Source organism: Orbicella faveolata, unplaced genomic scaffold (assembly GCF_042242905.1).
Source record: "Orbicella faveolata isolate gen_17 unplaced genomic scaffold, um_ofav_v1 contig_1, whole genome shotgun sequence".
In the NCBI taxonomy this organism is placed as follows: Eukaryota; Metazoa; Cnidaria; class Anthozoa; order Scleractinia; family Merulinidae; genus Orbicella; species Orbicella faveolata.
In genome coordinates, this window is record NW_028301536.1 from 952,468 (window position 1) to 975,000 (window position 22,533).

Here is a 22,533-nt window from a genome sequence, read left to right on the forward strand (position 1 = left end):
AACGCTCTTTTCGAAAACGCCGGCTTTGAGTTTTCGTGTGGACGGGAAACATCTTAAAACGGACCTTTTCGAACACGATAGGATCAGGAGAACCACATGATTTCCCTGGCCGAGATATTGCCATCTGTTGCCTGTTGTTACAGGTCTCCGAGAGTAACAATTCTGGCACCTTTGGCAAAAATACCATTACGGACTATTTCATGCATGCCAGTTTTGCATGCCAGTTTTATTCCTGAGAGATACGAACCATCGATAAATAATCCCACCTCTCTCAATCAAACGCCCCGTACAATGCCGTCGCCACTGAAAGCTTTGGTTTTCCTGTTGCTGTTGTTGTTCCTGTCCACAATACGCCCGAAAAATTTGAAAACGCAACAATCATCGGCCATTTTGGATTTGTGGGTTGAGGAAAACTCAGGAACGGTAAGCCTAACCGTAGAAATAACGCTGCGTTTTCAAATTCATGCAGCGTAGTGTGGCCTTAGATCATTGAAAAGCACGTGTGAGTGGAAGGCGAGAGTCTTTAATGCACGTGCGGTTGCATACTACTTGATTGGCAGCGAAGTTCAGAAAACCAACAAAAAGCTTTGTTTCAAGGTACGGATCACGCTGCACAGCTAGCACAGTCATTTCTTATTAAACAGGTCAGCGATCTTCCACAATGGAAAGTGACTTGATCTCCGCTAGCTTTTGTTGAAGTTGTTGCTGGCAATCCTCGTCTGAAAGATCTCCTTTCTTCCAGCCAAGTTTGTTTGTAAGGTCTGACAGAACTTGTGAAGCTTGGGTGTAGTAACTCGCCTGCAATAAAGAAATAATATCAAAGACAGGATCAAACTCAACTAAATACTTCAGCATATAATCTCCGATCTCTGAGGAGTATCCCCGGTCTTACAAACAAGTTAAGCGAGGACCAGTGATTAGGGGGATTTAGGTCCCGGGGGAGGACTTCGGCATAAAAAGGACGGAGATGACTTTCGTACCTTTCAGGGGTTTTTAGGGGTAACTCTTAGGGCGTTCAGTCTCAAAAGGTCCACAGCAGGAGCTTTCGGGGTGCCTATTACGGCACTGAGCAAAAAAAGAAAGTGCCAGTTAATGTGTTGTTTTAGAATTGGTACCTCTTATAGCCTGCGAACGCAGACGTATTTCCGGCTGTCACCTGATACAGTCAGAAATACGTCTCCGTTGGTAGGCTATACCTCTTTAATAGGGGTGAAAAAAATTTCAAGCTACGCAAACAAAACAGGATCTTGATACCTCTTGGGGCTTCTTTTCCAAATTTCCGAAGAGCACCCCGGAGATTTAGGGCTTAGGTTTGCCTCTAGGGCGCTGTTTCAAAATTGCTCAGATTATCGTCATCTTACTCTAACATAATATTAACGACAGCAATTTGTCTTACCCCTGACCGGATCATGGCTTCAAATGATGGCTCAAAGTAGTCTATTCTTCCCTCTATCAGTTGAGGCAAATCCTGAGATGTGACAAACCAATCATTGGTAAGTAGAAGACTTTGACATAGTACTTGTGCATGCTGATGCGCTCGAAATTCATCATGAATTCATCAATGTAAAGTGGCCCACTTTACATTGATTTGGGCAATAAATAATAAGACACGTCCGAATTCATACGGTTGCAACAGCCGCCTTCGCTTTCATTTAGCGCAGGAGATTACCGTCCGAACGACCGTTTTTCAACCTTTTGTTAAATTCGCAAATATTTGTAAAAAGCACGTAGACTTTGTGCGCGGTGGTGTGGGGACTTTTCGAAATTGCAATGTCAGCGTTTCAATAGCCTAGGTTACAACAAGTTCACAAAATCTCCAAGTCACATCCTTACCTCCAACATGACGGCGTTTTGTCTTTCATAATCCAGTTTTGCTGCTGCAAGCGCTTGATTATTCTAAAGGAAGCGCAACCACTGATTACTTCATGTAAACGTATCATCATTTGTATTGACACACGCGTAATTTGTTGAAACCAATCATAACATAGCAGACGTCTTCTCAGCCAATCACGTACAAAAAGAAACCCAGGAGTGACTTGGCTGACGTGACGTGAATTTTCCCGCCCTTGCTACTGATCACGAGTATTTGTTTCGAGTTTTGATTGGTCTATTTCACTGGGCGCAAACAAGAAACAATCTGATTGTCCTAGCACCTATTTTCCACCTTACAGAGATTGCGTTTTTGTTTTGCCCAAACAAATAAAGAAAATTGATTTCAATTTTAGTTTTGAAAAACAAATGACATTACCGCATCCAGTTTAGCTTGATTTTGAGGAGTTTTTTCTCTTTCTTGAAGCTTCAGCACCTTAGCTTGGTACTTCTGGTAATCCTTTAATAACAAGTAATTTATAAATTATTCACCGCGGCACAATCATTGAATCTTGTTAAAGTCTGTCCACATGGTCTGTCAGAGGACTGAATCACTTAGTCTATGATTACATCCCAGGTGGGGGGGAACTCCTATATAAAAAGAACAGGCTTACTTGTTGGAAATTTTGAAAAGAACCCCTAAGAGGTACCAAGGCCCTGTTTTGTGGGCATGGCTTCAATTTTTTTTTCACCCCTAAAATGTACTACCAATTCTTACATAACACTTCATCTCCTGTCACATTTCTTCAGCTCAATACCCTAAAAGGTATCACAAAAGCTCCCACTGTGGACCTTTTGAGGCAGAGCACCCTAAGAGGTACCAAACCGGGTTTTTTAACCTCTGAAAGGTACGATGAACACCCCCGTCCTTTTCATGTGGAAGTACCCCCAAGGATATTTACATGTTTACATGTGTATTTTGTTACATGTGAAGCTTTGAAGACTCTTAAGTAAACTACATAGAAAAGGAATCTACACCTGTGAATAGCTTTTGCATTATGTGTTATAATGTGCCAAAATCAGCAGGTCAAGTCATTCCTTGTCAAAAGCAACTTTCATACCTGCAGTGCTTGATCTCTTCTTTTTATTGCAGCATTCACACTTGGAAACACACCACTGAACCTGAATAGCATCAAAATGTTAAATGTATATAACAAAGGAAATGCCATGTTTCACTGACATTCTTGTTCCCAGAGGTTGCAATACTTTCAGATGGCACCAAGAACTGTGACCACTTGGTGGGCAGAGGGGGACTCCCATTTGAAAGGGTCGGCGATGCTTGTTGGAAAATTTGAATTAAACCCCTAAAGGAGACCAATCTGGGAATGGTTCAAGCTTTATTTGACCCCTTGTAGACACCACTAAAAATGGAATTGGCTCGATTACCAGATGATGTTCAGGAAAGGAGCCCACATTAGTAGACTACACTGACGACGACACAGCCTAAAAACAGAAATAATGTTGAGGGTTTTTAAAATCTTTTCTTTGAGTGCACCATAAAGATACTTTGACAGCTAAAAATAGTGGTGTTTCCTCATGAACACCCTACATGAGACCAGAATCCTTGATTTGTACCCCTAAGCAAGACGACAATCATCATCAACCTTTTCATATGGGAATCCCCCCCCCCCCCCCAGAAATTGTGACCTCTGTCTGGTTCCAAGAATGTCATATCTGACAAATATGAAAGACTGATTGAATAAAAAAAAGAGTATTCTGTGCATGCTGCAAGAACACTGGATTCGACCAGGTTAAATGATCCTTGGAGCTGACTAAAAGTATTGCGGCCTCTAGAGATGAAAATGTTGCATAGAGACTTAAAAGTATTAAAATAAATTAATATCAAGGATTATTCCATTTACTTTTTCATAGGATCTGCCACTGTCTTCTGATTTCTACTTGCCTGTATGAAGAAAAAGCAGAAAAATAAGAATTATTGGAATGCACTAACTGTCAATGATAATAACAACTAACAATGATAATGACATAGTCTGCAACAGCTGCTTGAAACCCATCCTTAAGCTTGTAAAACGGAGTGCTGTTAACTCTTTTATCTCCTTTTTTCATCAACTGGAATGCAAACAGTAGATGTATTACCAAAAGCATCCCCGAATGTAACAAAGAATAGCCGTGTCACAATCCAGGAGGAAACCCATTCTCTAGACTACCAACTGAAGGGTACTGTTCCCTGTTTACCCACCACAAGTTTGTATGAAGAGTGACTTGTAAACAAGATCAATCAAAGTAAATGTATGGTTCAATCAGATTGGAACATCCACAACTTGTATGATCAAATATTTGAAAATTAACAGGGGCAAAAGTCACTGACCAGTTCTTGTCTAAGCTCATCTAACCTCTCTGCACAGGCTGTACACTCCTGAAGCTGTCAATACAACACAGGAAACGCATTCAGTTACCATTTCAGGCTTGATTCTGCGTGAAAGTCAAAAAGCTCTTAATGACTGACCCCAAGGGAAACAGTGAGTTTTGTTTCCTTGAGATCCTCAATTAGCATTTAGGGAAACATTGAGAGTCAATGGGAAGTAAAGCTCACTGTTTTCAATGAGGCCAGTCACTGAGTGTTTTGTTATGCCTCCAACTTGAAAATGGAACAAACTGCGAAAAATTTATTTCCTTGACACTGGCTGGCACACAAAGTTGCCATAATTTCAAGGTGTCAATGACCTGATCAAAAGTTCAAGGTGTTCAGACAATTTGTCCAAGTTGTTGTTTCCTTAGGGAGTTAGTGAGTTTTGACCCATGACACATGACAGGTTCTCCTCCTACTGGGAAAGGTGTTTGAGCTGGGAGGTACAACAACACAAACTTTCTTTCAATCCTTTTACTGGTTGAACTAGAGTACAAGTTTACTTTAAGACACGTGATCTCTTGGACCTCCCTTTTGTAACATCCTCATACAGTACACCTCCATGTATTTTTTTGGTTGCTTAGATCCTTTTTTACAATTTGTTAACACTGCATAACAGCAAATTATTTACAGCTGTGTCAGTATACATGAATGAACCATGGCTCTTATATACTAAAAAGTAACCCAGGCAAATTACTGAAACGTAGCCAATTCACACATTAATTCCATTTTCTTTCGAGGCAGCCTAAATGGTTGTCATATCCAAACTTACAGGTTCCCGAAACAGGTCATCCTGAGAAACTGGACTCGCAGCAAGATCCTGATAAATACGCAGTTCAGCTTTTGACAGCGCTGAAGTAGAAAGAAAAGAAACTTACAAATGCAGGGTTGTAGCTAAGAAAATAGTCGTCGGGCTAAGATTTTCTTTGACCTGGTCACCAGTTGCACAAGAGACCTGGAACAAAATGCTTGTCCCCACTGCGGTCTTTTACAATGCCTTAAACGTGGAGCTACCAAGCTTTGCGTTTACAAGATGGCAGATGCAGTACATGGAAACAGAACATGCTAAACAAGACTTAGTGCTCAAGGCAAGATTTTATTTCAATTACCTAACTTGTTATAGTGGCACCAATACTCAAGGTAGTCAGGAATTTATTCCACACGTTTCATTTATAATTAGATGGTTCGATATCGTTCAGATATTGAATGATTGTACATGTACGTGCATAACCTAAAAACCTTTTGGTGTCCTTTACCAAGTTATTGCCTGCCAAAATCCAGCCAGTGATCACCTCTTTCTCAGCCGAAGAATTTCACTGGCAGCTGGTGCTTAGCGACAACTGTGCAAATGATACTATTCAAATTGGCCACACTCATACAAAAAAGTTTCATACTATGTATTATGAAGACTTACCTGAGAGTGCTTCTCCATGTTTTCTGGTGTCTTTGTAAATCTTCTTTGTTGCACCTTCTAACCTACATTGATTTACAAAATAAACAACAAAAAAAAAACATTTGTCCAAGGGCAGAACAGAGTGACCCCAGTTAAGGTTCAAACTCAAGATTATTTATTTTGATCATGCCAATTCATGGCATAACCATTGGGCCACTGTGCTGTCAATGAAAAATAAGTCAAATGTGTCAATTGAAGTTATAGACAATATCATCACAAGACCTACTGGTTGAATTTTGCAACTTCTCTCTCAAACTCTCTATCACCCTGAAAAGCACAATGAAGAAAAAGTATGATCTAAGGGATGAACATATAGCAAGAATTATAAATTTACAAAATCCATTTAATTGACAATGATACTAAGAAGTAAGCAGATATAGATGTTGTAATTGTAATTTTCTGGTTGACACAAATAATGGCAGTCTTGTACTGCAGACCAATATTACAAACAAACAGAGCGTCTAAGTTTTCACCATGAAAGCTGATAATAATAACAAATCTTGGATGCTGCAAGTTGAACTCCTTCTCAATAAAGAAATTAGTTACAACTAAATGACCAAGATAACACAAAAACCACATTGCATGTAAGAAACGAAGAAGATGAAACCTTTAACCACAGTAGCTTAACAACTTGCAAAATTATTTGAATGATAACAAAAATGTTTACCTGAAATGGTTTACAGTAGTCGTAGTATTATTAAACCCAAGAGTTGTGTGATAACACTACTGTCCCCAGGAAATACGGTTTACGGTTTTCCATACTAGTTTTCATTACTGGGTTTAGTTTTTTAAATGACTATGGAATATGCAATCAGGTATTAACAGATAACAATAAAAATATAAAATCCTGCTCTTTGGAAACCATTATTATTTACACTGGAGAGTAGAATAAATGCAAAATATATAACTCCTTTGGTTAGTAATATTATGAGCTATCCTAATAAAAGTTTAAAAAATAAAAAAAATCTTCTCAAGTAACATAATTTGAAGCTTACCCAAAGTGTATTATATTTTCTTCTCACTCTTGATCTCTTTCCTATACAGCTAAACATTTTTTTTTTTATCAAAAACTGAAATTGCACCTGTCTCGTACGTGCAAGAAGTGTGAATGTCATTGACAATTGAATTTACATAGAATAAAATTCTAAACCCAGCAATTTGTGTGAAACTGTTTGATTGCCAAGCAAAATTCCAAATATTCTGAAAAGATTGAAAATCAATTGTAAACTAACTGAAAAAGAGAATGTACATGGCACTTATTTCAAGCGTGGACTTCTATGGTCTATCAAAACCAATTCTCTGAGAAAATTGTTTTTCATCCCAAGTTCCAATGAGTAATTGAAACCGTTTGTGAACTTGAAATTTGCTAGTTGTATTGGCTGATTAATAATTAACAAGATCACTGTTTTGACAAACGGATGTCAAGTGAGGAATATTTATTTTAGCCCTGTTACCACCTTCAGAGATAATAAGGAAACATACAGGTTACTTGGGATGCACTGTACATGAAATTTTTCAGGATGACTGTAATTTTATGTTCGATTATGGAAGTAAAAAAGGAAAGGCTGGAAGGTCAGGAAAGAAAGTTGTAAATTTGCAGTCACACCATACTAATGTCATGCTTGAGACAATTATCATGAATGCACTGAACTACTTGAATTCTATTTCTGAGTTTTTACATGCATTTCTTTTGCAAGACAAGAAGAACCCTAGAGTCAATTACCTTGCAAAGTCTGGGATTTACTATCTGCCCCATCTACTTGGTGACAGGCAGTAAACCATGAAGGGTTTAAATTGGTAAAATCTGAGACTCGCTTACACACAAAGACCCTGCTATTGAATCCAAGACTGAGACTTGACAAATTTTTTTCAAATCTCAGCCTGAGATATAACAATTCAATTATCTGTAATTTTTACAAGCACTGCTGACAGATATAATATGGCAATTTACATGTACAAGCAGAATATATTCCAGTCTACATTTCACAGTAGCAATTGTGAAGTAGCGAGGAGAGTGGCGCCAGGGGAGCTGAGGAGGGCTTTAGCTAACCCCCCCCCCCCCAATTTCAGGCAAAAAATACATCAAATAATATTTTTGCAAATATCTGCAGACCCCCTACAAGTTAGCGCTTCTGGCACTCACTTGTAAGCCCCCCCCCCCCCCCCTTCCCCATCCCTGTGAGTTGGCTCATTTTTTGAGGACCATTCCCTTAACAGTAGACAAATAGCTGAGTTGCCCTCCTCTTATTGGAAAACTAATTGAAGGTCTTGGAAGAAAGGTTCACCCTTCAAAATTCACACTGGTCTTCTTTTTCAAGCAAGGAAACATCAACGTTCACTCCCAGGTCCGGAGAGAGACTTGCAAGTGAAAGGGTCAGTGCTACCCATTGGATGATTTGTGTTACACTCCTGAGGGGGTGTTTTGAAAAACGATTTTGTTTCAGTGACACAGTATGACTGCCTTTTCTGTTTGCAACCCCGAAGAATAACTCAGACTGACTTGTGAGAGACCCCCCCCCCCACCCCCCTTCCCCGAAAGTTCACTTGTTATTTCCGGGGTATTTATAATGTCAGTTGTTTTGCCTTCCCACAAGTTATTACTGAACTGTGAAAAGTTATTACACCATTATAAAATTAAGAATTAAAAATTCCAAAGAGCCGGCTATTTGATCCAGATAAAAGCTGAATAGCTTCGTGCTACAGAAAATAAGATAATTATTTAGCCGTCAAGCAGGATGAAATAGACGTGAAAAGTTTTATACAGCAGCACATTTAAGCTCAGCATATAAACTTACCGGGGTTTAAACACACGAAGATCTCTACTCACCGATTGCTTTGGAGGTGGCTTTGCCTTCTTGAAGGGATTCCTATTGTTTTGAAGATAAATTACGTTAAGCTTCCCGAAGAAAATACGATCGATAACACCTGCAGAAGTGATAAGCTTGAGTTGTCAAATGATTGGTGGACTTTGAAGAGTTCCCGTGGTTCATAAGAACAAAATACAACTTTTTCATGTCGAAGTTCTGATTTCTAACATATTGAATAATATCGTTAGAGGTATTGCTTACCAGCTCATATCAGCGAATCATTAAATACTATTTTGTCTAAGCGTCATGTTTATGGTTCTCCTGTCTGTTTATCCTTGTGCCTTCGCTCCTCCGTGTTCGTGATCAGCCGGAGATCTTCGGTTATGTGCGAATGTCGAATATGTCCAAATAAGGGTAATATCGTATCGTACGACTAAGTCACTCGGCATAAGTTGTGTTTCTTGTCACATGGCACACGGGTCTGGGATGGTGACTCCATTTTGGTAAAGCGAACGAGTTATATTATGAAAGTCAAAGGAAATACACGTGGTAGAAAGCAGAGAGTACCTCGCGGTCGCGGAAGAGGAAAACGGACAGACTTCCAGAGCACAGACTTGGTTGTAACTGTGTCAAATGAAGATAACAGTTCCTCGCGCCTGAAACCTCCGGTTACCGCGAGCCAGCCTCGAAAGATCGTGCTCAACCGCAAAACTGGTAAACTGAATGAGCTTATTCTGTGTGTATCGTTTGTCAAAACAGAGTTGAAAATCTCTCATTCGCTGATGGTGTTTTTCCACTTTAGAATCCACTGATTTGGAGAAAGTGACTGTGAAGTCTTTGGACGAAATTAAACGCGAAAAAGAGCAGAGACAGCTTGGAGGATCTGCACATGAGACAACAAGCCACGATTCAGTGCAAGCTGGCGGGTCTGCTAAAGACAGTGGCGAAGACAGAAATCTTTTCGGTAAGATTCCGATAGATTACAAACATTTGAAATCAGGTTTTTGTCAGAAAAAACGAGATTTGTCAACCTTTCATAGAATATCCGTGCCTTTTAACATACGTGGTCGATTTCCACCATCGCGCGCCTTGGGAAATTTGAACGGATGCACTCCTTTAAGCCTTTCAGCCTTCTTATTCATATCCAGCAGTATTTTTTTGCATGGATACGAGCTAAAGTTACGATTATGGAAGCGAAGATTTTAGTCTTACGGCCGGTTCGTTCTACAACTACACTAAGCTTGTTTGTTTGTGTTCTGTATCAGTGGAGTGATCCCAGGGGAAAATATGGGTAAGAGCTTCTTGGGAAAGTCCCTGGATATTGTAGAAAACATAAGAGCGTGAAAGGCACTGCGAAATAATACGCCTGTAGTATAATTTCTTAAGAAACATCGGCAAAACAACCTCTGTTTAAATTTGCTGTTGAACAGATATCTTGTCCTGTGCTACACAGAAACGACAGATTTAGGCCCGGTTCAGACGTCGTGCTTCTGCCGTGCCGAACTCAATCCTGCCTAGGAAAAAAGATGGCGACTGGTACATTTACCCATAGTTCTTAGCGCACGAAAACCTTAACAACGTTTATAAAAACGTACAGAAGAGCTATAAAATCTTCAAACCTAGCATACAGAATGTCCTTAGTACAGGGACAAATATTGTAAACATATGGCTTTCTTTCTGCCTTATAGGCTGTGTTAGGTTCGGAAGGTATTGTGGTAAAATGTACAACCGCCATTGTTTTTCCTATGGTGGATTGCAATTTGGTTCGACTATGACACGGCAGAAAAACAACTCTGATTCAGATGTTGTGCTAGAGTTGAACCAAATTTAGAATTTACTGATGCCTCTGAACAATTCTCCTCCTAACTTCCCGTGGGAACGCAATCCTGCCAATATATGGTAATATAATTTATGAATTTTGTTTGGCGCGACAGAGGCACGATGTTTGAATTGCTGCCGTGGCAGAGTCGTGTAGCATGGCAGAGCTTGTTGAACTTAATTGCTTGCCGAACTTAGTTCAAAAGTTTGATTCAGACACCGTGCTTCTGCCATGCTTTTGTCGAACTTAATTCCTGAATTTAGTTTGGCACAGCAGAAGCACGACGTCTGAACTGGGCCTTAGTGCATGACTTTGTCAAAAATAAGACTTATTCTAAAAATAATAGCCCAGTCAATGCTTTTGTACCCAAAGTTTGCAAAGTTATAAAGTTTGGTTCATCTTTGCAGACACTTTCAGTAAACCAGCGAAGGTTGATCCCAGTTGCCGAGGTGAACCAGTTGCCGCCACCCGATCTGGGTCAGGATCTGAAGTGTCAAGTACAAGTGGAGTGACATCAAGACCAGAGCTGAAAAAATTATCAATTCCCTTAAAAGCATTACCTGCACTGGCACCACACCACAAGATCTTGCCTGGAAAACAACCGATCAACGCAGCTATTCCGAGGTGGGTCAGCAAACAACTTCTGAAAACTGTAATTCAAAGTGGTTGTGGGTCAGGTTTTTGTTACAAGTTACAGAATCAGATAGCATCTCTACAGTGGAAAATCATAATTATAGTCGGAGTGTTTGCTGAAAAGCTGTTTAAGTACTTTTATGGCATGTTCACTTATAAGTTTTACTCTCAAGGCCATGAGGAGGGAAATGACCAAGAGTTTGGCACTTTTGTGAGGTTGTTTTGTCACAGCAACCTTATGTTTTGCTCCAATAAAGATAAAATCAACATCTAAATAATTTTTCAAAATGTCAAGCACACAATAGGCCACAACTATCAACAAGTGATTGTTAAGATAGATCCCATACCCACCCTAAGAAAGGTAACAGATATTCCAAGGGGAAGGGGCGGGGAGAATGGGGTTTAAAAACAAAATTTATAAGGAAAGTATTTGGGGGGGGGGGGGGATCTAACTAAATACCTTCCGTGGGAGGGGTATGGATATATTCCAGAACAGCACATTATTTGACTGTTTTTTTAAATTTGTGTGGCTCATAGTAGTTGGCTTAAGATACAGAAGTAAGGAGATTATTTTAAATTTGTAAACTTTTTCTTGTTGTGTTTTTCCTTTTAAGCCCCGTAGAGACCAGTGAGATGGATTTTGAGAGTAGCCTGTCAGATCAAGAGTTTGATTACCTAGATGGTGACGAAGAGTCTGACCTTGCTAGTGACCTTGATGAAGACTTCATATTGAAAGAGGAAACAGAAACAAAGCAAGACCCACAAATGACAAGAGAAAGGTCTGAAAATCACCAAGATGGTAAAGATGCTAACATGAATGACGGTGGTTTCTCTGCTTACGTCGATTACACCGGTGTACCTCTAGCACAAGATTATGCAGAGGAGGAAGAAGATGATGTTATCTCACTGCATCCAGATGATTCGTTGTTAGACGAGGAAGATGAATTCAGTATGAACAGCAACAGACTTGTGCGCCCAAGGTTGGTTTCCATGTCGCATTTTTGTTTACATAGCTTTTGTCAATTCTTTTGCAATGTGATACTTTTTTGATCAAATGCCAGGTCTCCAAAATAGAGTTATAAGTACATGTAAGTCCCTCAAATATTTATTTGAAGTATACTCTAGTAGTACAGGGGCTCCATTAATGTTTTCTGCAGAAAGACATCTGGTTTTCACAGGTGGGTAAAACTATTTGGACTGAAGTTCTTCGTATGAAAAACTTTCTCCTGTAGATGGTCAGACCAGCTGGGTAAAATCATTCTTGCAGCTGGTCAGTTTGCCTGGTGGTTGGGCTCTTAATGAAACCCCTGGTGGTAAGTTAACTCTGGGGAAGTTTAATCATGAAAAATTAGTGCCTTTGTTATCTTGGAAAGGATTTATTAGGCTAGCTAATGTAAGTGTTTTTCCCGTGAAACACTGGAACTTGAGAGGCCACCAAGAAATCAAAGAAACTGGCCAAACTCGGCACTGGAGTTAATCTCTAGCCCTGTAAGATGTGAATCAACCCACACTCAATGTTGTGAGTAAGTTAACTGTGGAAGTAGTGTATTTGGATGTTTATAACTTTCCACAGTGAGGTGGTGGTTGGAAGAGCAAAATAAATGTTGGAATCTATTGTTTCAGGATTTTGGGAAGAAGATCAGGTAGTGAGTCAAGAGATTTGAGAATGATGATTACTGACAGACAGAAACAGTCTGAAGAAAGCTCTAGCACCAGTACAACTGCAGTGAGAAGGCCAAGCGAGGAGCCGCAACCTGACAGTGGGGAAATAAAGAGTCAAGAAATGGAAAAAGATGTTGTTAAAGGGGATAAGTCTGATAGCACATACAAATCAGAAAACTTGTCACATAAATTACGTCACAGAGAAAGGGTTTCACCTTGGAGAGGATCCAGAAGACAGGAAAATGAAAGGCATAGAGACAGGGCTCCCCGAGGTCGAAGTGGTGATGCTGTTTCAAGAAGAGGTAGACAAAGATTGAGGTCAGGCCCAAGAAGAGAAAGTGGATCTAATGTTCCAGTATCATCACTGTTAGGGTACCCTCCAGCTTTACCACCGTTATTTACTCCTGTTGAGGGACTGCTTCCTCTTTCTGGATTGTCACAGGTGCAAGCTGCTTTAGAAGAAAAAATTAAGTCAGCTAAGACAAAAATGCAGATGACTGTACTACAGATGCTCACAAACCCACCCCCAGTTCCTGGTGAACATGTACCCGAGTATGACCGCCACAGACAGCAACCTCCCGCACGACATGGACCGTATGGTCCTCGCGAGAGTAAAAGAACAAATGAACGACATCCTCCCAAAAGACCTCAAAGGAATGTACCAGATGCTAAAAGTAGTATAGCTCCGCTCATGCCAGAACATGTTACACACAAGGAAGAACATGCTCCAAACATAGGACAAGTGCCTTCACAGAAGAAGGCAGAACCCAGTGGTGACCTGCCACATTGGTTGCAAAGAACAAGAAAAGCCGAGCTTACTGATAATAAAGACCAACAGGTGATAAACGAAGCAAATGTAAATCAAACCCACCAAGAAAGCACTGTTGTCAAGACAGGAGGAGAAGTATCGCAGTATGAAGCCACCGACAATGCATATCGACATGAGGCTGTGGCACCAGGTTTTCAAAATGACTGTAACAGCAGTACTGTCAACGATGTAGAAAAAGCAAGACTTGCAAGAGAATTACGCTCTTCAACAGACTACAACTCTGAGATGCAGGCCTTGACAAGTAAACGAAAAAGCCCTTTTTGTGATGAAGAGATTCAACATGGAGCCAAGATTGTGATTGCAACGAGCCCTGAAGGATTGCCACAGCCAGGTCCAGCAAGAGGACTGAAAGTTCATCCTAAAGGATACTGTTTTCAACAGCTTGACACAGGGTGCTGTACTGCCAAGTCTTGCAAATATATGCATCTACCTTACGCAAAGCTTGTTGAGGTAAGACTTTTTGGGTAACAATCCTTTGAGGCAAAATCAAAGGCAAAATCTCGTCTGATATTTAGGGAAATCAGATGTGTGATAAAGTAAGTTAATTTCTTATATTTCATGCATTTTATCAGTAGGAAATTAGACAATTAGATAATTGATTAGATACACGACCCCTCAAGCGTGTGCTTAAATGATAATCGTGTTTTAAGTAAAGGATTTTACTTACTGACTTACTTTACTAACAGAATCCCTAGAAGGGCTGTTTAACTGTAGTTTTTCAAATGGGTACCCTGATGACGACTTTTTGTATCATTCACTTTCTATGCAACTTTGATTGAGATCAGACATCAGAGTTTGAAAGACATTACCGTGTTCTTGTGTTGTGTTTTTCTGTGACACGCTTGACCTTTATCCCTTTTGAATTCTTGTGATGCAGAATTGTTTCTCCTGTGATGAACTGGTAGAAATATTTACTTGGTTCTTTATTGAGTTCAGTTCTTTAGTGCAGATGACCTGACTTCTCTTTAATCAGCTGATTTCCTTCAAATATTTTGCAGTATCAGAGATCAATGCAGTCAGAGAACACTAACAGGTTCGCATTTTAAAACATTTGAGATGTTAGAGCCATGCTAGGAAACTTCTAACTAGAGTCAAACCTCCACTGACAGCCACCTCTCTATAATGGCTACCTTGCCGCAACAATGGCCACGTTTTTTGGTCCTAGCAGATGGCCCATACATTTACCATTACTTTGACTTCTTTACAACAACCACCTTTCCACAAGGGCAACGGCCTTTAAAGCATGTCCTAACTGCAAATTAACCTCTTGACAGTCAATTAATCAACAACTGTTTTCAGTGTATTTAAAACCCCCTTTTTTTATTGTGAAAGGTCACAAAACTTGATCCTTACCCCAAGTCGGTGGTCTCTGTTTGGTTTCTGTTTTATTGACATATTAATATGCTGTAGTAAGCTTTGTTGCACCCCCCTTTGGAAAAAGATAACAGGTTTCATGTTACACTCATCTCCCCCAAGGTGGCCATTGGGAAGAGGTTTGACTGTAAGTTGATATCTAATTTCTTAAACTCATTAATAATTCATCAAGTTTGAACAAAGGAAATCATGACCGTGATGGTGTTTGGATATGTGATCTTAATTACCATAGATTTTGACGATTGTATTTCTCCGTTTTCTCCTTAGTTTTAGTTTTGATTGAGAAGATAATATCAAATACTCAAGACAGTGTTTGACCACATTTCCAAACATCTCGAAGTTCGTCAAAAATACTCTGCTGCACAGTGTATTTTCAACTCTCTTCTTGGTGTTTGAAAATGTGGTCAAACACGGTCTTTCATGTTCGATATATCACTTGAATACATAAAAGTTTGTCAAACCCTTCAGGCATGTTTTTAATATCAAAGAACTTTGCAAAGTTAGGTTCAGGCTCATATGGAACTTTGGAAAAAAAAATTTATACATATTTATATCGTGAAGGAAGGTAGTGAGTTTTGTTTGAACATTTTGTAGTCAAGGCCATTGTGTCTTGGAAGCACAACCTGAAGACCAATTGGAGCAAACTGCCACTACTGCACAAGAAATACAACCTCAAGGTAACTTACCATGTTAATGGAGTCATTAATATTTTTGTTAAAATTCTTTCCAGTTGAACTTTAACTTGAAATAGCAGTTCTTTCTTTTTTGCAGAAACTTGAATTGAGGATCAATACTACCTTTTTGAATTGTAGCGATTTAAAAACTTACATAGAAGTCAGATCTGGGTTAAGTATGGTAGTGTAATGCCATTTATGTCTTCTCTTATATTTTCAGAAGAAGTTCCTCCAGTGTCTTACCAATTAGTTACAGAACTGCTGTCACAGAAGAATTTACGTAAGGATGTTGATATCGCTGCTCTAGAGCTCAAGTAGTGCTGGTTTTAACACTGTTATGGTGTTATCTGAGTTTGATATTTTATCAGACCAAAATAAGAGAAATCTGTCATTGGTAACTCAGTTATTCTTGCCAGCAGGGAACATTATGGCTAAATTGTGGGTCGATTGGTTTCCCCTTGAACAGCAAGGCACTGAAATTAATAGGCCATTTCCTTGGTTTCTTTTCCTTCTATGTGCATCAAATTAAACCTTTTGTGCAACACTGTTCATACATGTATGAAAATGTGTTTCATTTGCACATGGATATTCATCCAAATCAAACTTATCTTCACATGAAAAACTCTGTACCGAGACTCGTTTTGAAACAGAAGCAAAAATAAACTCAGAAATGGCATATTATGAAACCTGGTCACTGAATAATGTCATGTGAAATAACACAAACTTTGCGTTTGTGATGGAAATATGATGTGTCTCTAAACTGTAAAATTTTTATGTACTGTAAATCCTTGAATTAGCGCCTGGTGCACTTATTTCAAGTTAAGGAGAAGATGGTGGGGGCTTATTCTATGGAGGTGCTTAATCGAGGGGTTGCGCTTATTTAATTTTTCCCAAATCGTGGCCTGATATGATCATTTTTTTTAACACATCATCTGTGCGTAAACAACAGCATAAGCTGTTTATCGACCTAAAAAGCTGATCCTAAACTTTAAATCGTGGCACAGTTAGTACTTGAAATTTTTTCCAAACTTAATGTGTTCACAAACTGAAACAATGCACAAATCTAATACTACATGACAAAAACTACTAATCCTTTGTTGTCTCATTACTCATCCACAAAATGGGAGGGAGGAGGGGAGAGCTTATTTTAAATTTTGGCCAGTAGGAGGGGCGCTTATTTGAAGGGGGCGCTCATTTGAGGGGTGCTAATTCGAGGATTTACGGTATTTGAATCTTGTTTTTAAAGGTGCTGCATGGCAGATGATTGAGAAATTGTGCAGAGCAAACAAGCCTGACTTTGATATTTTGAGGCGCACTCTGACAGTTTCTAGTGAACACTTGGAAGAGCCTGACATTGCTGCCCAGGTAACATAGTCATGATGCACCAAATACTTCTAAATGTGACATTTAGTGGAACTTCTTGCATCACACAACTGATAAGCTGCAGGGGTTTCAGTGAGTGCCGCACACCAGGCAAATTGACCGGCTATGAGGATGATTTTGCCCGCCTGGTTTAACCGTCTAGAGGAAAGGTTTTCTTATAAAGAAGGTCACTCGGAAAGTTTTGCCGGCCTGTGAAAACCAATTGTCCTCCTACTGAAAATGTTCATGAAATACCTGAAATTACCAAAATGTGTTCATATGAACAAGCTGAGTTTTTACAAGTGAATATATCAAAGATCACATATTTGAACTGTGGAGAAAGATATGAAGATATGAAGACATGACATGTCTTCATATCTTTCTCCCCAGTAGAAATATATGACCTTTCATATATTCACTCACTTGTATTCTTCACCATCTATGGGTATATTATGAACTCACAACATGACCAGCTCCCAGTTGGCTTGGTAGCTCAGTTGGTAGAGCACTGGACCGGTATAGCAGAGGTCATGGGTTCGAATCCCAGTCAAGGCTGAATTTTTTCAGGCTTTTAGTTCACAACTGCTCAAGTTGTGTGTATAACTGCGATGATTAGTCATGTCTCCATTATTTAATTTTTTTATTGCGTTCAACAGAGATGTCTTCCTAGTAGTCACCTGGATATTTGTTTTGTAGGTTGCATGTCAGGCATTTGATATGATTGGTGAAAGGAATGGACAGCAGCATCGTCATGATTATACCGTACTTATCAAGACTCTTTGTCACTCTGGACAATATATCAGGTACTGTATTTTTAGGCGAGTTCTTTGGTTTTAAGTCCTATTTCCAGGATTAAAGAACCTTTCTGGATGTAAAGTAACCACAAACCTTGTTTGCTTGCATCAAGGCTACCTTGGAACTTTTATAGCCAAAAAACAGAGAATCCTTCTGTACTTTTCTACCATTTACATGTAGGATTGACTGCAAACTTCCATACTAATACATTAATGAAACACAAAAAGTATTTGTGATTGGCTAATTAGGGTGTTTGTCAATTGGAGACACTTCTGAAGTCACTTCCCAGATGACAGGCATGTATTCAAAGTGTGCACTGTTTATACATTGTATATATCTCAGATTTTTTGAGTTACTGGGAATAAGCATTTGACCATATTGCTTCTAAAATATAAATTACATGTAACACATTCATTTATATCCAGAGCTTATGAGATGCTTGATGTCATGAAAAGGAACAACCACATGCCAACATATGAAGTCTTTCTGGATTTGGTCCAGGCCTCGGCCAAAGATCCTGACTGGTAATGTGTTTTGTATTGTTTTTAATGATTGTACAACTGAGAACTATTTTGACAAGCACTCACCTGGTTTCATCTGATTTTGGTCATGGTTATTTTGACTTCAGTCAATGAAATTGATTGGCCAAGAATGTGGCTGTGAAGCTACAATCTTGGTCAGAAAAACCCCCCAAAAAACCACCTCCCCCCCTGAATCAGTGATGAATTTGTGCTAAAACCTAAAATGTGCCATTTTTTCCATCATTAAAGTGGGGGTAAGGGTGGTCTTAATTTTTCATTTCAGTTGACCAAGATTGTAGAGTATGAAGTGAAATATACCAAAACTAGAAGTTACTTGGGAAGGTGGTTATTTGTTCAGACTCATCATCCACACTATGCTGTTATAGATGACAGTCTGGCAGCTCATACAGAAGTACCAACACATGTACCTCTTGCTACTCAGGTTAACCTTAAATTCACTGACTATCTTAATGTATTCACCCGTCATGGGAGATGTTACCATAAATTTAACAAGAACAAATTTGATTTTCTCTGAACAGGGCTTTTAATCTTTTGGGTGAAATCAAGCAGTCAGGATTGTTCAAGTCAGGGTAAGAATTCATTGCTTTGTTTTGCTTCACCTGACTTCAGTTAAAGTTTTAGGCATCATCCTTAAGTTCTGAGTTCTTCGATGCCTTTCCCACTGTTTGCTCAGCAGGCAAGGCAGTATTGCCCCAAAAGAAGTCTTTTCTTGTGTGGTGTTTTTCCTGTTTCTGACCCAAAACAATTAAATGTGAACTGAGCACTACAGAGAGAAATAGCGATTGTGATGCAAAAAGAGCATCAGATTCCAATCAGTGTCTGGATGCATTGTTGGAGCCTAGTTTGGTTTTGGCACTAATAATTATTATGTCTGGCATTGGAAGAACTGAAATTGGTTTTTCACTCTGCAAACATTTAATCATGGCTGTGATGTACTGTGAATGTTTCTTAACAGGATCTGCAGTGATTTGATACTTCTTGGCTGTAACAGTGGTGAACACTTTGTTGAGAGGACTTGGTTTCTCTTTCAGGTATAGTTAGCTTTGTCATTCTAAAATTAACTCTTTTAGTAGGTTGCTGGATTTGTTCCTCAGAACTCTAAGGCTCAGAACTCTGATGTGTGTAATTTCCTTTTGCATAGGTATTTATCAGTTTGTTGTCTTTGTGTTCACAGGAAGCCTTACAAAGCCAAGTTAAGCTTTCAGCAGCTGCTTTTCAAACTATGCTCTTGTAAGAGATTTTAATGGTATTTTGTTTGTGGCGAGTTGTGAAATTATTTAGGGTTGATGCACACATTTTCTAGTTGGCCAGAGATGGCATAGCTTATGAAGCAAACCTTTCTCTGTATGTGTTGAGTACTAACCCCGTTTAAGAGATGCCCAAAATTGAAACTAAAAAGATCCATAGCCAAGATGTGACTGAGTTTGGAAAGTGACTTGGATTGCATCTTAATTGTGTCTGGAAAATATTTGGAACAAAGGAACCTGTAGTGTTGTGAATAAATCTACATGCATGGAATGTTAAGAGCCAATCACGTTAAAGGAATTAAAATATAAAACTTTAAGGTAAAAAGCTGTTAAAATTGAGTCTTAACGTTTTTGATTGAAAATGTTGAGACTCAATTTTAACAGCTTTTCACCTTAAAGTTTTATATTTTACTTTTATCGGCGAAATGTATATATGTAAAAGGAATTGTTTTGGTAGTTATACAAGTAGGCATAATGTTCGAACAGTGTGTGTCGGAACCAAGATGTAACTGTCGATTCGAGTATATTAAAGTACGAGTTATTTTATTCACCAAGACTCTACAGAACCTGCCAAGACAGCTACATATGTAATGCAATAATAGTTATGTTTGACATCTGTTAGGCTTTGTTAGTAGCCAAGTGGCTAGTAATCTTTAAAATCTCTTATTTGTGGAACACAAGAATGCAAATTTTTTGAAAACTTACTGAATGTTATGTACAGATTAGTACAAGTTTGTGTTCATTGTATTTAATTAAATTAATACCTGAATTTTTCCACTACTCTTGGGCACTGAACTAGTGTAGATTTCAAAATGTGCCATTTATTGAGTGCTTCATGTTTGGCTGGGTTTAATTCATGAATGTGGTTTATTTTACAGGACCTTGTCACAAAGAAATTACTGGGAGAAGATAATGTCAGTGATAGCAGTCTACCCTGAAGCAGTACCGATTGAGATCTTAAACACTGCTATCTTGACAGCATCTCAGAAAGCTGATTGGGTTGAAATTATAATTGAACAGCTTGCCACGGCTCCAGCACAAAAATTAACTGAACTTGGACCTAATGTGAGATTTGTGTAGTACTATATAGTGCATATTGTAAGGATACTTGGCTCAACTAAACCTGCCTTCAGATATTTTGCCAGGAAGCTCAGACATCACTCACTTTGTGGAACATAGCAACTTAAGTGCTCCATTGTGAGAGGTCATTGTGATATGTTATGAGAATAAATTTGTTTGTCAAATCAAATGGGCTAACTAATACAAATATTCTGTTTAGGTGTGGAACTCATTTCTGTCCAGCTGCTGTGTGGAACATGCTAGCAACTTGTTGTATACTCAAAAGATCTATTCTTTGATGCAACAGAATGGAATACCGTTGGAACCCCAGGTAGGTCATGACTGGATTTGCAGAAACAGCTTGATTGATTCAAGCTAAAACAGAAATGATTATTTGAATCCCAAGGGTTGTTCATAGAATTAAAGAATATGAGTGGGGCCACATGAGGGAAAACTCTTGGAGAATTGAGAACAAATTGAACAGTGTCAACTGTGTGCTATATGTATGAATCGACTAGCATTCTATCACGAATGTCATTCTGTTGTAGATAGTGAGTGCTTAGCAGTGTGCAGAGCGCCTCTTTGTGTTTTTGAAGTATTTGTGAAGAGGACTTACAGTAGACAAAGTTTGTGAATGACTAGTAGATTTATACTAAAACAATTAGGTAATTGGCTCTTGATTTCTATGCGTGATAGTTGACCTAGGATGCACCCTTGTCAACTATCATATGATAGAAATCTTGAGCTCATGACATTATCTAGTCATTAAATATACTCCCTTTGAATGATTGAAAATTAATGAGGTTTTAATGTTCTTTTCTCTGCATAGTCTACCAATAATTACATGAGTGCCTTGAGTCATGCCAACAATTGGGGTGCAGCCTTAGAGCTCTTTAATGCAGCTCGTGAAGGTCCCCAAGTCCTTGAACAGCCTCGTGTTTTGGAGAAAGGTCTGATTGCTCTAACCACTGCTTTGAGAAAGGCTGGTGCCACGGTTGGCATGCTTACTGTGGTGCACTTCATGCTGGAGAATCATATCAAGGTCAGCATGTCATGTTAAAAGTATAAGGTCTCATTATCACAGCAATTTTATGTAGTAATTAAACGCACCTTTTAGCCAAATGTGGATGGGTGAAAAAATTCCCTGATAACATTACAAAATTCCCATAAGAAAACTTGGTTTCTTTTAATGTGACTATGTTTGGGGAAGTGAGAAACGTGATCTTGAATGGTTAGTTTGTAAGTATTTATCCTCTCGCATTTCAAGAACATATTTCAATTTGTTCAACAAGAAAGTGAAGGAGGGACAAACAAGCATGCACAATGTGTATATGTCAAAGATTGAAAAAACAAGCATATATAAAATATATTCCTTTTGACATTGGGGTATTGGTCTTGGTTCATTTAGCCTGATGATAGTGTCTTACAGTCAGCTGTGGAAAGCCTTGATAAGGAGAAAAACTATAAAGGTGTCCATCAGTTTTTCTGCCAGGTATGTGTTTCATTAACTGAAAATGTTAGCCTTGTAAAGTATTGTTCCTTACTTGCCGACTTTTCCCGAGTCCTGACTTCTTAACATTTCTTTATACATAATTTGTGACAATCATGTGTTAACTACATGGTCCCAGTACATCAGAGGAGCCTTCTTCAATTAACAGACTTTCCACAGTTAGGTTTGGTTTAATGATGGGCTTGAACTGAAATTAATCATTAAATTATGGTGAAGCACAAGATGATCAACAGACTAAGTCAGTATAAATTATAAATTATTGTCTGTGTTTGGAGAAACTAAGCTGTTACAGGGCAAGGTTTACATGAATGCACGTGGTCTTCAATAAGAGAGAAGTTGTTTGTTTTGTCCTGGTCATAACAAGCTGGCTTAGAACTCTGGAGTTGTGGGATTCTCCATTATGACAGTTTTATTCAATGTTTTCAGCTTGAAGCAGCTGAGATTGTTCCTCCAGTGGTTGTTTATCGCCAGATTATTTCATCTCTGGAGAACTGGACTGAGAATCCAACTGCTTCGGTTGAACCTTACAT

At 38.9% G+C, this 22,533-nt stretch overlaps 2 protein-coding genes across 3 annotated transcripts in view; one reads left to right on the forward strand and one right to left on the reverse strand.

Annotated features, from left to right (window-relative positions):
* Window positions 1-503: 503 nt before the first annotated feature.
* Window positions 504-8,877, reverse strand: LOC110051071 (bridging integrator 3-like). The gene is made up of 12 exons (XM_089283671.1): window positions 8,759-8,877; window positions 8,518-8,557; window positions 5,917-5,957; window positions 5,652-5,713; window positions 5,010-5,089; window positions 4,199-4,252; window positions 3,732-3,772; window positions 2,931-2,991; window positions 2,249-2,329; window positions 1,834-1,896; window positions 1,397-1,468; window positions 504-798 (listed from the first exon to the last, which is right to left on the reverse strand). The coding sequence occupies exons 1-12, from the start codon at window positions 8,764-8,766 to the stop codon at window positions 646-648; spliced, it is 756 nt and encodes a 251-aa protein (XP_089139797.1). The 5' UTR covers window positions 8,767-8,877; the 3' UTR covers window positions 504-645.
* Window positions 8,878-8,941: 64 nt separating this feature from the next.
* Window positions 8,942-22,533, forward strand: part of LOC110051098 (uncharacterized) — a 24,488-nt gene continuing 10,896 nt past the window's right edge. The window contains exons 1-19 of one of the 2 annotated variants that reach the window (XM_089283630.1): window positions 8,942-9,211; window positions 9,300-9,461; window positions 10,724-10,940; window positions 11,564-11,929; window positions 12,573-13,890; window positions 14,439-14,473; window positions 15,409-15,491; window positions 15,709-15,768; window positions 16,735-16,853; window positions 17,547-17,653; window positions 18,071-18,169; window positions 18,706-18,756; window positions 19,143-19,218; window positions 19,362-19,417; window positions 20,313-20,499; window positions 20,714-20,824; window positions 21,323-21,535; window positions 21,902-21,985; window positions 22,430-22,533. The exon at window positions 22,430-22,533 is cut by the window's right edge and continues 72 nt beyond it. In XM_089283630.1, coding sequence (XP_089139756.1) covers window positions 9,022-9,211; window positions 9,300-9,461; window positions 10,724-10,940; window positions 11,564-11,929; window positions 12,573-13,890; window positions 14,439-14,473; window positions 15,409-15,491; window positions 15,709-15,768; window positions 16,735-16,853; window positions 17,547-17,653; window positions 18,071-18,169; window positions 18,706-18,756; window positions 19,143-19,218; window positions 19,362-19,417; window positions 20,313-20,499; window positions 20,714-20,824; window positions 21,323-21,535; window positions 21,902-21,985; window positions 22,430-22,533 — 3,638 coding nt within the window. In that variant the 5' untranslated portion in view covers window positions 8,942-9,021. The remainder of the gene's footprint in view (window positions 9,212-9,299; window positions 9,462-10,723; window positions 10,941-11,563; window positions 11,930-12,572; window positions 13,891-14,438; window positions 14,474-15,408; window positions 15,492-15,708; window positions 15,769-16,734; window positions 16,854-17,546; window positions 17,654-18,070; window positions 18,170-18,705; window positions 18,757-19,142; window positions 19,219-19,361; window positions 19,418-20,312; window positions 20,500-20,713; window positions 20,825-21,322; window positions 21,536-21,901; window positions 21,986-22,429) is intronic. The other variant, XM_089283639.1, reaches the window with a different exon arrangement.